Here is a 17,411-nt window from a genome sequence, read left to right as displayed (position 1 = left end):
CGTGGGGCTCAGCTCTTTATACTTAATGGACTGCCTGCCCCTTTGGCCTTTCTCTCTTCCTCTCTGGATGCTCAGCTTGCCTTCCTGCCGTGTGTTCCTTTATTCCTTAAGTGCGGATTTCTGGGAAGTCTCCTACGGCCGGACGCGAGGCCGCCTGGCTTTGTCCATGTGCCCTGCGGTCTGGCCCGCATGCCAGGCCGAGCGCCCCCCGGCTCCCCCTTGCCGCCGCTCTGTACTCCGTGCACGCCCGGCTCCTGTCACTTGCACGCTCCGGGCCTTTGGTCTGGTTCCTTCACTGTGACAGCAGTTCCTCTCTCTCTCTCTCTCTCTCGTAAAATTCCAATAAAATCCATTTGAAGAGTTTATACTGGTTGTTTCCAGGTTGTAGGGCTTGAGGTATTTTGTTTTCTTCTTTGGACTTCTATTGCTTTAATTATTATCAAGATTAGGTGTCATTTTTATTAAAAGATGTGATTAAAAAAATAGGCCGTTAAGTGTCACCACCTCTGTGAGGACTCTCCTGCGTCCCCATGGCACGCAGCACGACCTCTCGCCTGTCGGGACTCGTTGTTTAAATGCCTAGCTCCTCGAGTAGACTTTGAACCCCTCCGGGGCACTGACTCTGTTTTATTGATTACATCTCTAGGGGCGCCTCCGTGGCTCAGTCAGTTAGGCGTCTGCCTTCTGCTCGGGTCGTGATCTCGGGGTCATGATCTCGGGGGCCTGGGATCGGGTCCCGCGTCGGACTCCCACTCGGTGGGGAGTCGGCTTCTCCCTCTCCCTCTCTCTCTCTCTCAAAAAAAAAAAAAAAAAATCTTGATTTATTGTGTCCGCGGCATCTGGCGCAGCGTCTGACCATCAGAACCCAGCGGGCCCTGCGAGAGGTGCTCTGAGGGACTTACTGCTGCTGTGAATTGATGACCTAAGTGTAACAGGGGGAGCTACTGAGAAAGAAATGGGCGTCTAGTATTTTCTCCTGCTGCGTGCTCAGCCTGGAAGGAAAGAGACAAGCCCGGTTCAGCCCCCACAGCCCCTTGCAGGAAGGGCGACCTGGCTCATGAGTTGGGTCTCCTTTGCCCCAGGAAGGGGTTAATGGTGGCTTTTTGTATTTCTGGGCTGAAACATGCCAACGTTGTCCTGTGTGAAAGACAAGTCCAGCCAGGCTTTGTCCTTGAAGGTGGGGAGGCTGAGACAACTTCAGCCAGGTGGCGGCTGGAGCCTTGACGGTGGCAGTCCTCCGCCCTCCTTGCTCACTTGCTTCTGGGCTGGAGGCCTTCTCCAGTCCAGGCAAGTCTGAAACCGAGAACAAAGGCAGCAAATACTTTCCTTTTAAGTTAAAGTTGAGAGAGAGCGGGGTTAGGACAACAAGACTTAGAAAGTATGGAAAGATTTCTCTGCTCCCTGCCCCCGCTCTGCCCGAGGCCCTCGAGGAGCGAGAGGAAAATTTGAAAGCAAGGCCTATGAGCCACCTAGGGGATACTTTGTCCCCCACTTAGGCTAGGCCCTCGTGGAAGAGGTGGGTTGGCATTGCTGACAGGCAAGAGGAGCCTTTCCTGACGTCTGGTGTCCTGAGAGCAGGGCAGGCCCTGCCTCCTCGGTCCTTCTGGAGTTCTGTGTTTGGCAGCCCCCCCTCAAGTCCTGGCAGCCACAGAGCCTTGGGACCGAGCGAGCTGTGAGGCACGTCCGGATGAGCAAGTGTCTGCTGACAGCCCCGAGTCTCCCCGCAGCCCCAGGGCTGTGAGCGCCCTGGTTCCCCTCAGCCAGCCCATCCCGGCAGAGGGGCTCTGACCCTGGGGCTCTGGGCAGGAAGGAGGCGACTCCTCGGCAGCACGGGGTAGGGGGGCAGTCACATCAGGCATCAGACGCAGGCGCAGCGTATCTCAGAGGAGGCCTGAGGGCTGCGGGCCCGCCTGGGGACCAGACAGCGAGGGTTGCAGTAGGCGTGGGAGGCTGGGACAGGAAGGGCACAGGTCAAGAGGGTTTTCTTTGTTCCCTTCTCGTGTGAGGGAGTAGAATGTCATTTCGATTGCTTCATCAGCCAGGGCTTACTGAGCTCGGTCACTGAACTCAAGCAATAGATCTGAATGTTTTTGGAACAAGCATTTTCTTTTCACTTTTCTGTGTGTCGTAGGACACCAGCGTGACAGAGGGCTCGGACTTACCTGTGTCCTTCTGTATTAAGCTGGGCCCACATGTGTAAGGCACACAGGCTCGTCACACCTATGTTGTCCCTCCGTTTTCCCCTAGATGGCAGCCACGCGATAGTCCCTTAAACTGTAACACCGATCACTGCACTCCTCAGTGAACACCTTCCGGTGGCTTCCCACTTCATGCCGGCCAACGTCGCGATGGCTTACAGGCTCTGCCTGGCTCCCAGCTCCACGTCTGCACTTCCCTCCTTCGCTTCCCCACTTCGTCACCCACTTCCGACTCCTGCCTTCCCCGTCCATCCTCAACACACCGCGGTATCCTGCCTCAGGACCTTGGCACTTGCTGGGCCCTTTGCCTGGAATCTTTTCCCTCCCCATGTTTATCTAGCTCACTCTCTGACTCCCTTCACATACCTTCACAAACTTCTGCTCATCACAGAGGTCTTCTCTACAAAAGAGCAGCCCTTGGGGCACCCAGGTGGCTCAGTCAGGTGAGTGCCTGACTCTTGGTTTCGGCTCAGCTCATGATCTCACGGGTCGTGGGATCGAACCCCGTTTCAGGCTCCGCGCTCCATGGGGAGTCTGCTTGGGATTCTCCCCCTCTCCCTCTGCCTCTCTCTCTCTCTTTCTCTAGATTAAATAAAATCAACAAAAGAGCAACCCTCATGCCCCGTGCTCCCTATTTCCCTTACACTTTACCTTTCTCCCTGGTCCTTGTCACCATTTGCCATGCTCCGTATTTACTTCTTCATTTCGTCTCTCCTCCATGAGACCAAATTCAAAGAGGGCAGGGACTTGGTTTCACTCCCTGCTGCATCCCCAGTGCCTACCACAGTGCCTGGCTCACGTCATGCTTGCTGAGTGACGAGCGGACCAATATCCAAGGGGAGGAGATGACACCGTAAAAACAACCGCGAGGCCTCTTGCAGACTGCGGTGGGTTGCGAGCTAGTTCGGTGCTAGATTTTATTGGATTTAGAAAAGAAACAGATTTTTTTTTAAAGATTTTATTTATTTATCTGACAGAGAGAGAGAGACAGCGAGAGAGGGAACAGAAGCAGGGGGAGTGGGAGAAGGAGAAGCAGGCATCCCGCTGAGCAGGGAGCCCGATACAAGGCTCGATCCCAGGACCCTGGGACCATGACCTGAGCCGAAGGCAGACACTTAACGGCTGAGCCACCCAGGCGCCCCAAGAAACAGATTTCTTGTGCTTTAAGGGCTGTGGAGCAATTTGTCTTTGTTGCAGGTGTAAGTGGCCGAGCCTGCCCGCGCACGTCCCGGTATGCGCTCGTGTCCAAAGCACACACGATAATGCCACATTCCAGGGGAGATAAAGCCATGAAAGCAAAATGCCACTTAGGCATTCTCCAATGGTTATTAACAGCAATTTTAGACACTAGACTGAGAATGGGAAGAGTGTCGGAGTTGGGGAGACCCTTAGGTCACACAACAAATTAGTAGCAGGGTCAGGGTCGTAACCTAGGTCTTCCAGTTCCCAGGCCAGCACTCTCCACCAGCGCTTAAAGGAGCCAGCTTGCTTGTAATTTTATGCCGTTCCACTGGGTGGCAATCTGGATCTCCAGACCACTGCTCTTTTCACAACAAATTCCGAAGGTGAATCACTAGGTAACAATCTTAGCAGGACGGACGGACTACAAGCACTAAGTTTTACTCAATTGTGTCTGCGCTTACGTTGGTGATTATAACGGGAAAACCACCAAGACAGGATCCAGATTCGGCTTGTTTGTGTATTTAATCACACAACTCTTGTTGTTATGGTGTCACCCACGTTTGGATCATTTCAGAGCCGGCGGGAACCTCAGACAGGAGGAGTTCACAGGACCTTGAAGGCATTTTTTTCAAAGCTACCGCTGACCTATAAGCCAAATACATTTTTTTTTCCAGCTACTTTTGTTGAACACCTGTGGGCTCTGAATCATCTCTAAGGAATCCCTTTCGGGTCTTTAAGTGTAATCTGAAAATCATTGATGGACTACAACTGTCTCCTTGTGGAGATGGAAAATCAAGCCACTCGGCAGGCAAGGTTTGGGACGCGGGTCTCCCGCCTCCTGGGCGGCCACACTTCGCGATCTTACTCTGCCTCCCCTTTCAGTTCCTAAGGTTAGGTAGGGAAGATGGGGGGATTCTTGACTCACAGGAAGGGTTTGGGATTATCACGGCTGTATTTATTCTCTCCCTTACGGGTGCTGAAGGCCATTGCTGGTCCCTGGCCCTGACGTCCCTGGCTTCGCTTCCTCTTTCGGGGACGTTTTTGTGTGTACTCTCAGTAAGGCCAAGCCACGGGGAGCTGGAGTTCTAAACCACACGACACAGTGTTTCTGGGTCCAGCAGGATGCCAAAACCCCTGTAAGCTAACCGATGGTGCCGTGCCTGGAGGACGGTCCCCGTGGCCGCTCTTACCGGGGCCACAGGAGAACCCGAGTGCTGGCTGAGCCTGAACTCGGGGACCAGGTCTATCTGAGAGCAGAGGCGGAGGCTTCTGGCTCGGAGTGTGAAGGCTCCGGCTACTCAGAGGGTTCAGGTCACTCCCCTTGCTCAGACTTCACGAGCAAAAGCCAAGATTCGGATTGTCATTTGGCTTTTCTAATCTCATTGTCGGGGTGAAATGGCATTTTTGTTTTGACACTAGCCTCTGAGGAGATGGCAGAGGGAGGCCACTCCAAAGAGACTGCTCCCTTCTGTGTGTGTGTCTTCTGAGGACAGGGAAGTAGTCTTTGACCCGAGTCTCGGAGAAGGGAAGACGTGTTTGATTAGTTCGGCGTCGGGATACGGCCAAGCCCGGAACCTGGCAGGCGCTCCCTTTCAAGGCCGGGGGTAGGACGCCCCATGGAGCCAGCGACTTGTTGCCTCTCATGGCCTAGGTCCATGTTGGGGACAACCGAATGTCCGTGACAGCACCAACACGGCAACACGCTTACAGGTTTTATTTACAACAGGGTTTCCAAAGTATTTGCTGGTAAAGGACATGCCCTACCTACCTTCGTGCTTGCAGGGACACGAAGGCTATGCCCTAGGAGACCTAGGTCAGGGGCTGGGAACCAGTTCATGGGTACCCAGTGACTCATCTTTGCATGTGGCACAGAGTAAGTCAGCAGGAGTCGCCTGGTTTGTGTGTGTACTTGGGAGGGAACCAGCGAGCCTCGCTGGAGAGCTTCGAACAAAGCCCGTGACCACAGGGAGAGGATATGGTGGCTGAGGAAGGCTTGCAAACCATTATTAAAGATGGGGGGCAGAGCAGTTATGCTTTTCTAGAAGCAGGGGCAGGGAAAAAGGTGGAAGAAGAGAGCACGTGCTTTTCTGTATCGTCCCTCAGGCCAAGGAGCTGAGCTGGTTTTAGACATTAAAACAACACCTGAGGAGCCACTGGTCCTGGCCGGAGAGCTGCTTCGAAGCTCATGCTTCTCCGCTCCTCACCGCACGCCGGGGTTAGGAGGTGTAGAGGCTTAAGATCTGCTTTGGCCTCGCAGAGAGGCACGGATCGTAGGTCCAACCAAGACAAGGTGGGAGTAGGGGGCAACCCAGGGCCAAGCTTTAGAAAGGACTCGAGGGGAGTGTGTGTGCCCGCGTGCTTTGCACCTTTTTGCAGGGGTAATTGGGAGGGAGCCCGTAACGGGAAAAAGAGAGACTAGTTCTGTTTTGCGAATGACTTCTGTTATCAAACTAGATCTAGCCCCCTGTTAGGTATTATTCACTTTTTCTCTCGAGCCTGTTTTGAAGAAAGAAGTAGGCGGTGTGCCTGAGCCCGTGGAGCGCAAGCTGGGGCAGGCAGGAGCCGTGGGGACAAGACTTCGTACTACAGAAGCTTTTTCCTCCAGGGTTGCTCCGCCTTCAGAAGCAGCCTGTTCAAACAGCCAGAGAGTTTGGCTGTCCTTCCCCATCATCCGTTTCCTAACAAACCATGGGGAGCCCACAAAGCCCTTTCCTGACCCTTTGATGTGTTCAGAGAGAGCAGGGAACTTGACTGAGCTCCGGGATGAAAGGGGCAGGGAGTTCTGAGTTCCTCCCAAAGCGAGCTGAGCAAAGCTTGTCCCGCCAGCGCGTGGACCTGGCAAGCGGGGCCGAGAGTGGCCAGAGGGCCGTGTTGGCGGAGAAGCGTGGCAGGGGCCAGTGACAAGCGGGGTTCTGGGCTTGCACGGATGGGGGTCTCGATGCGGCTGCGGCGGGTCCCTTCTGAAACTCCGACAGACCCGCAGGGACATTACCCGCAAGCGGAGACACAGTGAGGACAGCACAGGTTCTAGTGGGCATGGGTTTTTATTCTCAGTGCACGGCAGTACTGTTTCTGCTCGTCAGCAACAAGCTTTACTGGTTCCAAAAAAAAAAAATTTATCCCTTTTTTTCCCCATCTTTTCAAACTCCTCTTCATTCCGTCTCTGTGGACAACATATTTGCATTTCAGATTTGCCAGTTTACAGCATTTTTTTCCCTAAGAACCATATAAATACATGCAAAACATTGTACAGAGCTTAAATAATATCAGAATGCAAATACAGATTGGGCGCACCGTTAAGCCGAACTGCAAATGATGGCAACACACACTGGGGGACGCAATGCTTGGAGATCACCATGTTTGTTTATGTCATGCAGACCACAATAGTCAATCTTTTTGTTTTGTTTTTCTTTTTAATATAAAAATACCAGTGCTTGTTATACTAGTTACTGAAAAAAAAAAAAAAAAGAAGAAGAAACTCAAAATTCCTATCTGCGTGCGGATTTGAAAAGAACAACGTAGATGGATTTGTTGGCACATACATATGGCAATTCACATACGGCATATATACAGATGGCGAGCAAACGCGAACCAAAGGCCAATTCGGTCATGGGGAGCTCACTTCCCTCCGTCTCTCCTCATTAAGAGGAAAGGGGACAGCAGGCCTGACAGCAGGGCTGGGAAGGCAAAGCAGTGGCTCTGAGCGACATGGAAGGGCGTCTGGTCTATTCTGAGGAAAAGGCTGGAATGGCTTCAGAAGAGCAGGCATTTACAAGTGCTCGTCCCCACCATGGCCGTGGGTGGTCCCTAGATACGGGAAGTGAGGAAGTGTGCACTTTGTGATGGTATCAGGGGCTGCTTCAATCGATCGGGAGGCAAAGGAAGCAGGAGAGAAAGGAGGCGAGGCATGTCGAGGTTGCATGCGGACCTGCCACACCCCCTCCCCAGCCCCGGGTTTTGGGCAGTGATGTAATCGCTCAGATAGAACTTGCAAACTCTCTCCTCCGAAGCTCAAGTCGAAGAAGAAACCCAGACCCTACAGAACCCACAAGTGTCAGAAGGACCGCGAGGTGGTCTCTCTGACCTTTAGGGACGGGGGAGCCATCATGTCAGAGGGCGGAGGGCACCTCTGGGAAGGACCTAGCTCCAAGACGGTCACCCGGGCTTAGAACCGGCCCGTGTGACTTCCACTTAGAACTCTCTCGCCCATCTCACAGATTGCACACGACCTCTAGGGGAGGGAAAGTCCCAAATCAGGGCCTTGCACAAAAACTCACTAACGGAAAACTCCCGGGGCAAAGAACCCATAAAACACGGGTGAAAGAACCATGAAGAATGCAAACCCCCAGTCAGAGCATCCTTGCAGCCCGAGAGATAGTCATGCCTCGGGTACCACTCTGCCAGCTACTCATCAAGAAACCACATCCAGCCAAGGCCCCTGACCCTGATCACTAGTCACGGAAAAGCCCGGCACCCATCTCCATGGGGGACACACACTCGTCTCTCGCTGGCTGCTTTCCTTCCCGTCCACAGTCCACTGCCCGCTTTCCTAGGTTTGTCTAGGAGAATCATTTCCCCTTCTCCCCATCAGACCCTTTTCAGATCTAAAGCACCATATGGGGGGAGAGCTTTATTAACTTACGCCATATTTACTCACTGCCAGCTGGATCACTACAACTGAATAGAAAAAACTTATATAAAAAACATATGCACATAAACACTAAACTTACTCAATTCCATATCAACAAAATTTATATTAAAAAAGTCTAGAACCCAACACATTTTTTCCCCTAAGTATAAAGATGGCTGTTTGGAGAAAGGAAGTACGGTGCATTGGTTTTAAAACCAGTCACAAATATACTAAGTCGCCTGTCATGTCGAATAGCTGGTTATGCGCTCCTTCCACAGGGTAACACGACAGCACTTTATTTCAAATCCTTTAAACAAAATACATATGGCTGACTCAAAAATATCCGTTTCTGAGCTAAAGAAAACTATATATTTTTGCATAATATTCTCTATTTTCTCTCCTACCATGGAAACTAGAAGACACACAAAAGCCATTGACTTGAAACAAGTAGACACAAGCCCTCAAGAGAAACCTGTCAGGCACCATGAGAGTCTTCTGGGAGCAGGAATGGCGCAGCAGCCTCCGAAGTTTGTTATTGGCTTGTTTTTCAAACTGATCTGAGGTAATAAAAGACTTGACAGAACGAAATCTTCCAATGTACTTAATAAATATATATGTGCACACCTAACCCCTCGGGTGAGCTGTTTTATTCCCACATGAGGATTGAAGACAGAGAAAAGATTGCCGAAGCGTGTGAGCTTTACAAAACCCAAGTCAAATATGGCGGGTTGCGTGGTAATGGGGATGGGGAGGGGGTGTTGTTTCTTCGCTCCTCCTCCCTCAGACAGCTCAGGTGGAAGGGGTGAGGGAGGAGGGAGCCCGAAGAGAAGGCTGGAGAGCATAGGTTCAGGCCACCTTACTCTCACGAGTGGAAATTTGGCCTCACCCTCCACTCCCATCACTCTTGAAAGAGGGGGAGGGGCTTCATTTCTTTCATGGGAATTGGTAGACGCGAGTTAACAAACCCCTGCACAGAAGAGCTTACGTCAGCATCAGCGGGGATAAACATGGAGCTCCTGCAAACGTGGCTCCACCTTGTCCCATTAAGGAACACTTAAAAAAATCTCTTAGTGAAGTCCCCAACTCCGGAGAGGCAGGTGGGGAGAGGGTGCTTTGGGCAGTGTTCAGGGAAAGAAGGTGCAGGGCTCTACTGTGCAGAGTCGAGCACATTTCTGGAGAGGGCCTGGAGTGGGGCATGTGGGAAAGAGGAAGAGTGGAAGGAGAACTTTCCAGGGTGGGTCTTTTGCTCCTTTAAGTCAGCAAAATGTCACTAGAGCCCACTTGGGATGCGTATTTTCAAAAAGCAGAATATGTGAGAAATGTTGGGGCCTGTTGAGAGACCGGACGAGTTAGGGGCCACGACAGAGCAGAATGAGAAAGCTGAGGGGTAGGTCAAAGCTGGTACGTGGGCACCTAAGCTCAAGGTGTCTGGTTTCTCAGAGGAAGGTTTCTCCGAACCTGCTAGTATGGCCCTTTGGCCTCTCCCAAGCCTTCTCAGTACTCACTCCCCCAACAAGCAGGTCCTGTCCTAGAAGAGCCTTGGCGGAAGGCTTTGAAAACAATAGTGGTCAACCGAGGGAGGGGGCACAAGAGTCGGCTCTGATGGTCTGTTTTGTCCTGGACCCGCCAGCTGCTGGTCCCCAATATCCCAGTCCAGTTAGAAGGCAGGGTCATTCTCAATCCATTCTTTTGCCGCCACTTTAGGAACAGGAGAAAGCTCAGGCTTATGGTAAAAACTATGTAACGAACATATGCAAGCTTCACGGTCAAGGCTGATCTCCCTGGCACTTAGAAAGGACACACACCTGACAAGATGGCAGTTCAGAAGTGGGAGGTAACCTGGCAACAACAGAAACACATTCTTGCCAGCTCTCAACTGCTTCAAGAGGATCCCATTAGCAAAGCAACCTGTCTGCCTCTAGGACTAAACCAAGGATTCCAGTGGGGCCAGAAGGGTGACTGGCCAAAGTTGATTCACTCAGCCATGGCCATCCCACTTTCTTAATCATCACAACTTAAAAAACAAAAAACAAAAACAAAAAAACAACTAAGTAAAAAGAACAAGAAAGAGTGGCAATAAGGGAGACAGTGGCCACGAAAGACCGAAAGAAACCTAGGGAGGTTTGACTAGAAGGGCAGAAAAAACTAGAGGGCTTTAGGTGTAAGTTTTGAAAATGGGAAAATCATTTTAAAAACAATGACTCTATAGGGTGATTCTAAACATTCCATTCCTACCTCAACACATTTCATTTTGGGGACATTTGTCCCTTGGAACCCTCGACTTAGCTTATAAATGGCACAGACTCATAGGGTAAAGTCCAGAAGTCAGGAGATGGTGACATACGTATGTATACTGGGGAGAGTCTGGGTGGGGGCAGATGCCAAGAGGATTGTCGTCATTTCTTTCAAAATGACAACTGATACACCCAAGGAGTAGATCCTCCCATTCATTACCTGCCTGGGGTTTGACCGGGTCCTGCTACAAACCCCAACTCAAGGTTAAGTCGGAATCCTCGTAGGTCTGTGCTCTTGCCTCTTCATGGTCAGGTGGGGGTTCACACATACTTGGGAGCAGCTGACATGACAGTGAAAAGTCCCATCGTCACCTTACAGATGGGACAGATGAAAAAGGACATGGGGAAAGTGGGGATGGGAGTCAGAGAACGAAGTTCAAACGGATGTCTCCAGGCTGTGTAGAGGGCAGTCTGAGTGGGAGGCCACAATCTGCACTTGGCTGCAGTCCACCGCATTGTTGTTTTTGTTGGCGTATGGAGGGACCTCACCATCCAACAGGAGCACCCTAGTCCCGGCCTTAGGACTGTCCAGATTTTCCTCATGCTCATCCAGGAGTGGCGTCCGTGGCACCTCCTCGTCTATGGCGAATTCAGGGTGGGTCATGAAGTTGTGGATGGAGTTTGGGTTCTTGGGTTTCTGAATGCTCTCGTGGAGGGAGCTATGGAACGCCTTGACCACTTTGATCTGTACCAGGGTGAGGGGGGGAGAAAACACGAAGGTGAGGATTGGCCAGTAGAACAAAGAACTGGCGGTTGGAGGAGAAAAACAAAACCCAAGTACAAAACGCTACCGCTTAACAACCAAAACCAAACACATAAGAGGGTAATGATTATGGAACACTAGAAACGGCAAATTTCAAGCATGGGGGGTGGGGTGGGGTGAGTAATGGCAAACAACTGAATATTTCAAAGCTGCATTAAAAAAAAAAAGGTAGAAAACCCAAAGCAAGCTTGGCATTCCCAAACACTCCATTCTTAAAATGAAAACAGAAAACAAGGATCCATTAGTTCTTTTGGACGAGGGCAGGGACATCGGAACCGGGTGCAAATTAATAGCCGAACTTTAGCTGAACTTAAAAGATGATTCAGACAATGTGGCTTTCTGTGTCGAGGCCAAACATTTCGTGAACGTGGAATGGAAACATTACACACTGAAGTTTGGTTATCTGTTTAAAACCCTTCAAGAGTGAAACGCATACCAATCCGGACATAATACACTTTGGGTGATAGGTGGCCACGGGTACCGTGCAGCAAGGCAGACAAAACACTCATTTGTGTCAGCAGCATGCAAGCAATTAAAACTCTTATACTCTCCAGTTTAATAATTGCTCTTTCAGTCAGGAAACATGCATCTGTGTCTATCCCCCCACGTCCGCGTGGCCCCTTCCCCCCCGGCAAGCAGTACTCCGCTCCTTCCGTCCCTCCCCTGGCAGATGCGGCTGAAACACGGGTATGAGAGGATGCCTTCCTCCTGACTACGGAGAGACGAGCTGGCTCTCACAGTTCAAGTGCATGTCCCTGCCTCTGGTCATAGCACGTGTGCCCCAGCTTGCGGCTTTCTCCAGCTGTTTCTACACTGGGAAGGGGAACGTGACCTTACGTGGAGAAGGGAAGGGATGGGGCCGGGAGAGAAACCATCCAGTTGGAGGCCGTGCTACAGACAAGTGGCTTTTCTGATGAGGCAGATGAAGAGGATAGAGAAATGGAAACACCATGTGGCTTTAGCGGGCCGAGGGAAACGCATTGCCCTATAAGATCAAAGTCTCTTTCTACCGCACAAAAAAGGCAGGGATTCAGTCAATTGGAAAAAAATAAACCACAGTTGATTTCTGTGGCCAGCCTTTGCCTTATCCACGGGCACCAGCTCTTTTGGGAGCCTGCTTTTCTGAATGGTAGGGCCTCTCTGAAGTAGGATTTATGAACCTGGGTTGGCAGAACTGGGGTCGGGGCAGTAGGTTGCATCCCGAGAGATTGGAGACAGAGGCCAGGGGAAAAGAAAGTGGCTGGAGGACAGCTGTAGTTGTGGGGAAGTGGCTGATCCTAGTCTTGTCCAGAAATTCTTCCCTCAGGAAAGAAATGAGGCTCATGCAGGAGAGACTGCTGTGGTAGGAGGGGCAGAGGGAGGAATGCAGCATGTTGGCCTAGGGCCCCGCTCCCATGCCTCTGCTGTTTCAGCAAAGAATACGTCCCTGGAGAAGAGGCAAGAATGTGCAGACAGCAGAGACACAAAGAGTCAGGCAATGCTTTCTATCACTGTGTAGACCCTTCAAGACTAATACACGAAGAGAATTCACAGAAGTTGTGTCTTTGCTGGCTAAGGCTTTCCTTGTCTTGCCTCACTCCACAACAGCCTGGTACACCCACCCAGGACTGAGGGTGCCCAGGGCTTCGAAGGCAAAGGGCTCTCTGCCTCTCGGTAGAACTGGCTCCACACTTCAGCCAAGAAGAAGCAAGGAACCTGGGCACACGTTCGCCATGCTAACCAGAAAGTAAGGACCTACGTATCCATCCTTCTATGATTGCCGTTGACCATCTGATGGGTGAATTTTACCTGTCGTGTTTTCTTTGCTCCAGACCTAGGTGAGATCGGATGGAACAGAGGCTCCATTTGGTCTTCCGGAGGCCCCAAGCTTTAACTGATTTCCGTCAAATCTTAGAGCAAGGCACCTTGGATGAAGTGAGCCCAAACCCAGTGCCTTCTCCCTGGTCAAGAGATGGGTTCAAAGCCATACCACCCCCTGTAGGAGGGATGACATAGCCCACACTTTTCACCTGCTCTTGAGATTTCCAAGTTTTTTTTAACAAGGGCCGCAGAAGACAGGAACCTCTATACCACCAGCTGGTCATCCTCAAGGTCAGTGAGTGTCACACTTCTTGCTTCTATTGTCTTTTGAAGCCAACGAATACTTAATGAAAATAATTATATGTGAAGTCCATTAGAGAAAACAGATTTTTTAAAAATTGGGGTTAGAGTCAGGCTCTGGAGCCCTGTTTTCTGGCTTTTCCTCTCACCTGTTGGGGTGACCAATTACACTGTTACGGGTAAACGATAAGGGAGATAAAAGTGAATTGGAATGGGTAGATGGAAAAAATAGGGAAAAGGTCTTCTTTGGGGGAGCAAGGAACAGTCATCCGGCTAGACTGCAGAGCTTCTAGAATCTAAAGGGAAACCAGCATCCTGCAAGGGAAGCTCGAAGGAAGAGGACTCAGGGAACGAGGCGGCACCTCTCATGGCCTGGTGGCGGAGAGAAGGGTGGGGGTGGAGGGCTCGGGCTGTGCCAGAACGGTCCTCAGCTCCAACACTGGCCTCAGAGCATATGTAACACATGCTGATAAACAGTCACACAGATACATTACCACCGATCGACCCAAGCAAAGGTGGCATCCTCCTTCCCTGACGGCTGGTGTGTGAGCAGAGTACGGGGAGCAAGACGCAGCTAGTGACGTGGCAGCTGTGAAAGCTGCAGGCACTCTCCACTCAGCCCGTCAGCCCTTGCTTCCCCACTTATCATCCCCCAAAGCCTCCGAGAAATGGCTCTTCTGTAGCCCCTGTCCTACAGGTAGAAGTGGTTGATTGACGGGCAACTCTTTCTCATGTCTCAGGAGTCCCAACCAGGCTGGACCTTTCGATTAGGTACGAGGGCTAAGAACCACTCTCTGGAGCTCAGGGAGTGGCAGATGAAGACTCCATTTCTTCAGCTAGATTCTACAGTCTTCTGTTCTCTCTTCAGAAACCAGGGGAAGAGAAGGGATCAGGGTTTTCCTATAGAGGGAAATCTTCAAGATTTATCTCCTGAAGGTTAGATAAATAACTGAATTCACTTGGAGATCTGAAATGGGATAGCGGTCCTGAAATGCATGACTATTTCTTCTACAATGTCCAGGTAAGAAGGAGGGCTGGAGAGAGAGCAGGTGTGGCTGTGTCTCCTGACTGAATTTCTGCTTTGAGGGTCTGCAGCTTACCCTCTATCGGCAATTCCACAGAGCCTGATGGGCTCTGTCTTCTGCTTAGTGTCTTTCCACTTTCAAATCATTGGGCCAGCTGACACTAACCCTTCCTCACAGAAAGGCATGATTAAAAAAGAACAGACACTAGTTAGAAGCACAGTGAAAAGCTAGAAGAAAAAAGGAAATAAGAGAGGAATATGGAAGGACTGGAGGGAGCCGCTCTTAGATATTTGCAGGGTAAGACTTACTTAGTTCTTTGACTGCCTTTGGGCCTGAAGAAATATGTATCTCGAAAACCCCATTCCTCATATCTCACACCAGAACACTTACATTTGGCTACAAAGACAACAAATAATCTAAGTCTGGTCAACGGGCACAGCTCACAACCATGTGAACCACAGATAAACCAACCGTTCTTTCTTTACTTCCCCCACCTTCTGGGGCTTGGGGGGGGTAGTTTGGAAGTGGGGGAAGAAGAGATAAGTAAAATAGTCAAATATCTGAAGCTCACAATAGACTTAACACACAGAGACTTCTTCCCCACCAAATACCTTAATAGCACTAACAGCAAAGAGCCTTCTCTCTTCTCTGTACTCCATCTGGGGAAGGTAAAATGACCCGGAAGAGGAAGGCATGAGCATTAGCAAGAATCCAACCATCTCCCGACGGCAACACCAGATCTTAGGTTAAACACTGACAGCATTCCAGCTGACGGGCTGGCTGAGAAAGGGGCTCCTAAAACTTTATGAGCAAAGTAAGGCATGAAGGGCGGGCTACGGGTGAGACAAACTACAGAAAAGGGGAAGCAGAAAACCAAACCAAACCAAAAGTTGCTCTTCAGAAATTCCTAAAAAAAAAAGCTTGAGTGAAGAAAAAGAAGTTATTTGGACCTTTGCATATACATTTCTCCTGCCTAGATGTGAACACATTGATTCTTAAACCAGACCTTGGTTTGACATCCCTGCAAAGTGGAACCTGGGGACACTCCGCCCTGTGTATGTGAACTGAACACCTTTTCTTCACGCTCAGCTATAGCTTCTGTGCCAACACTGCCAGCTCACAACAGAGCGGTAGCCCAGAAGGACCGTTATTATCGGCCAAGTTCAACGCTGGCTCAATGATGAGGGATCTCCTGGTAGAAAAATCCATGGGAAGGGTAGCTCTCTTCATACTCTCTTCCAGGAGACCTGCTCCCCTTGCCCCCCATGAAGAGAGTGCTGGGTTTTCATTGGCCTGACATCACCTCTAACCTCAGGAGATCAAGTTTAGACTCAAAGGAGCAGGAGGAGAGGAGAGGAACAACAACATATCCAAACAAAGCAAAACAAACAGACAAACAAATAAAAAACTCAAAGTAAAGCCAAACAAACAACTCAAGGAAGAAACAAGCAATGCAGAGGAACGATCAGAAAACAGGATTATTGCCTTTAAAATGGTTATGGTTTAATAGTTTTTCAACATTAAAAAATAAAATAAAAGGGCACACAGCCTGGTTTGGGAGTGGGATTTCTGTCCCATTTTTCTTCCCTGGAGTCAGAGATCAAAGGGAAAAACCAAAAGGAAAAGATAACCACGGTTCGTTAAAGTGGATGCCACGGTTGGTTAAAGTGGATGCCACGTGCTCTCTTGTGGTCATTTTAGCAAATCATGCATCATAATAGACTCTCACTCACTGCCCAGAGTAGGAGATGAGACAGCAGCAGGAACAGAAGTGGTGGGGGGAGATGTGACTGGCGCAACTGTTACATAGGATGAACTAGGAACATGTTTAACATCAAGGTGCTGCCCCATGGTCTGTCGCTTTAGGACTCCCTTAAAAGAGGCTCCCGTCTGGAATGTGTTAATTACGTCGATCTGCAAAGAATCAGACAGTGAGACAGCTTTGCTCCACAGTCCAGAGAGAGAGGGGCGGGGCGGGGGGGGGGGGGGAGAAAGAGGTGGTGGGGGGGTCCTGGAGGGTTACGGAAGGGGGGTGGAAAGTGCTGGGAAAAGGGGACAGGAGCAGGAGCAAGAGAGACGTTTCCCTCATACACAAAGCAATGGTGAGGAGAAGGGGGGGAAACCATTAATTGCACAGCACACTTCATTTAAAGAACAATTTGCCATGGAGTCCAAATAGCCAGCCAGAATCCGGTCTTCTCTTCCCTTGCAGCCTATGAAGGACATTTTAGGTGTGCGGGTGTCCAAAAGTATCTACAATTTAAAGGGACTTCTCCACCCTGGGAGCTTATTCACTGTGTTGACCTGTACTCAAAAAATAAGGCACGCGGGGCGCCTGGGTGGCACAGTGGTTAGGCGTCTGCCTTCGGCTCAGGGCGTGATCCCGGCATTATGGGATCGAGCCCCACATCAGGCTCCTCCGCTATGAGCCTGCTTCTTCCTCTCCCACTCCCCCCGCTTGTGTTCCCTCTCTCGCTGGCTGTCTCTATCTCTGTCGAATAAATAAATAAAATCTTAAAAAAAAAAAAAAATAAGGCACGCCATTTAAGACAGAAGGCAAAGCGTATAGATTAACTGAATTTTGAGCCTCAGGAACCCCTGAACCAATTAAGTTGACCACCGATTTTTGCAAATTTTGCAGGAAAATAATTCCTGCATTTAAAGAAAAAAAGCGAGGCGGGTAGTAGGCCACACACAGGTGGCTGGGGTGGAAAGTCTCCTAGACCACGACTGCTGGGCTCACCTGCTTCTGGGTCTGCTCTGAGACCCTCTCTTCTGGGCCTGAAAGGGACAGGGCCCCTGAGCAGGGAGCTCAGGAACCCAGCAGCCAGGCTCTTTAGCGAGCACACCACCAGGACTGGGGGTCCTGAAATGTCCGACAACGTCCGACAATAACTCGGTAGCTAGACTGAGGGCGGGGAGGAAGACGTGCCGGTCGGCGGTGGTGGTCAGTGGCCACCAGCGAGTGGTCTCTGGTTTTCTGCGTCCTACTTCTCAGAGACACATGATTCATGCCGTTTGGTTACCAATGACGGTCTGGGTCTGGGGCCTGGGATCAACTTACTGTCCTTATCCCCGACCCCTAAGTGACAAGGAACAAATCAAAAGGAATTCCTTTATCCTTCAGGATCTGGTGGAATCATCTTGAGAAGGCCCCCAGGCTTAATACCAAGGGCTGACTCCATTCATCTGACTTCATTTCCCCAGGTGAGAAGGTGG

At 50.5% G+C, this 17,411-nt stretch overlaps 1 protein-coding gene across 8 annotated transcripts in view; it reads right to left on the bottom strand.

The window, feature by feature from the left end:
- Window positions 1-6,408: 6,408 nt before the first annotated feature.
- Window positions 6,409-17,411, bottom strand: part of ATP2B4 (ATPase plasma membrane Ca2+ transporting 4) — a 101,067-nt gene continuing 90,064 nt past the window's right edge. For 5 of the 8 annotated variants that reach the window (XM_044377752.3, XM_026480596.4, XM_026480600.4 and 2 more), the window contains one exon: window positions 6,409-10,989. In XM_044377752.3, coding sequence (XP_044233687.2) covers window positions 10,681-10,989 — 309 coding nt within the window. In that variant the 3' untranslated portion in view covers window positions 6,409-10,680. Of the gene's footprint in view, window positions 10,990-15,925; window positions 16,107-17,411 lie in introns of all 8 variants that reach the window. The other 3 variants (XM_044377753.3, XM_044377754.3, XM_044377756.3) reach the window with 2 other exon arrangements.

Source organism: Ursus arctos, unplaced genomic scaffold (assembly GCF_023065955.2).
Source record: "Ursus arctos isolate Adak ecotype North America unplaced genomic scaffold, UrsArc2.0 scaffold_2, whole genome shotgun sequence".
In the NCBI taxonomy this organism is placed as follows: Eukaryota; Metazoa; Chordata; class Mammalia; order Carnivora; family Ursidae; genus Ursus; species Ursus arctos.
This window is presented reverse-complemented; position numbering and strand designations above follow the sequence as displayed.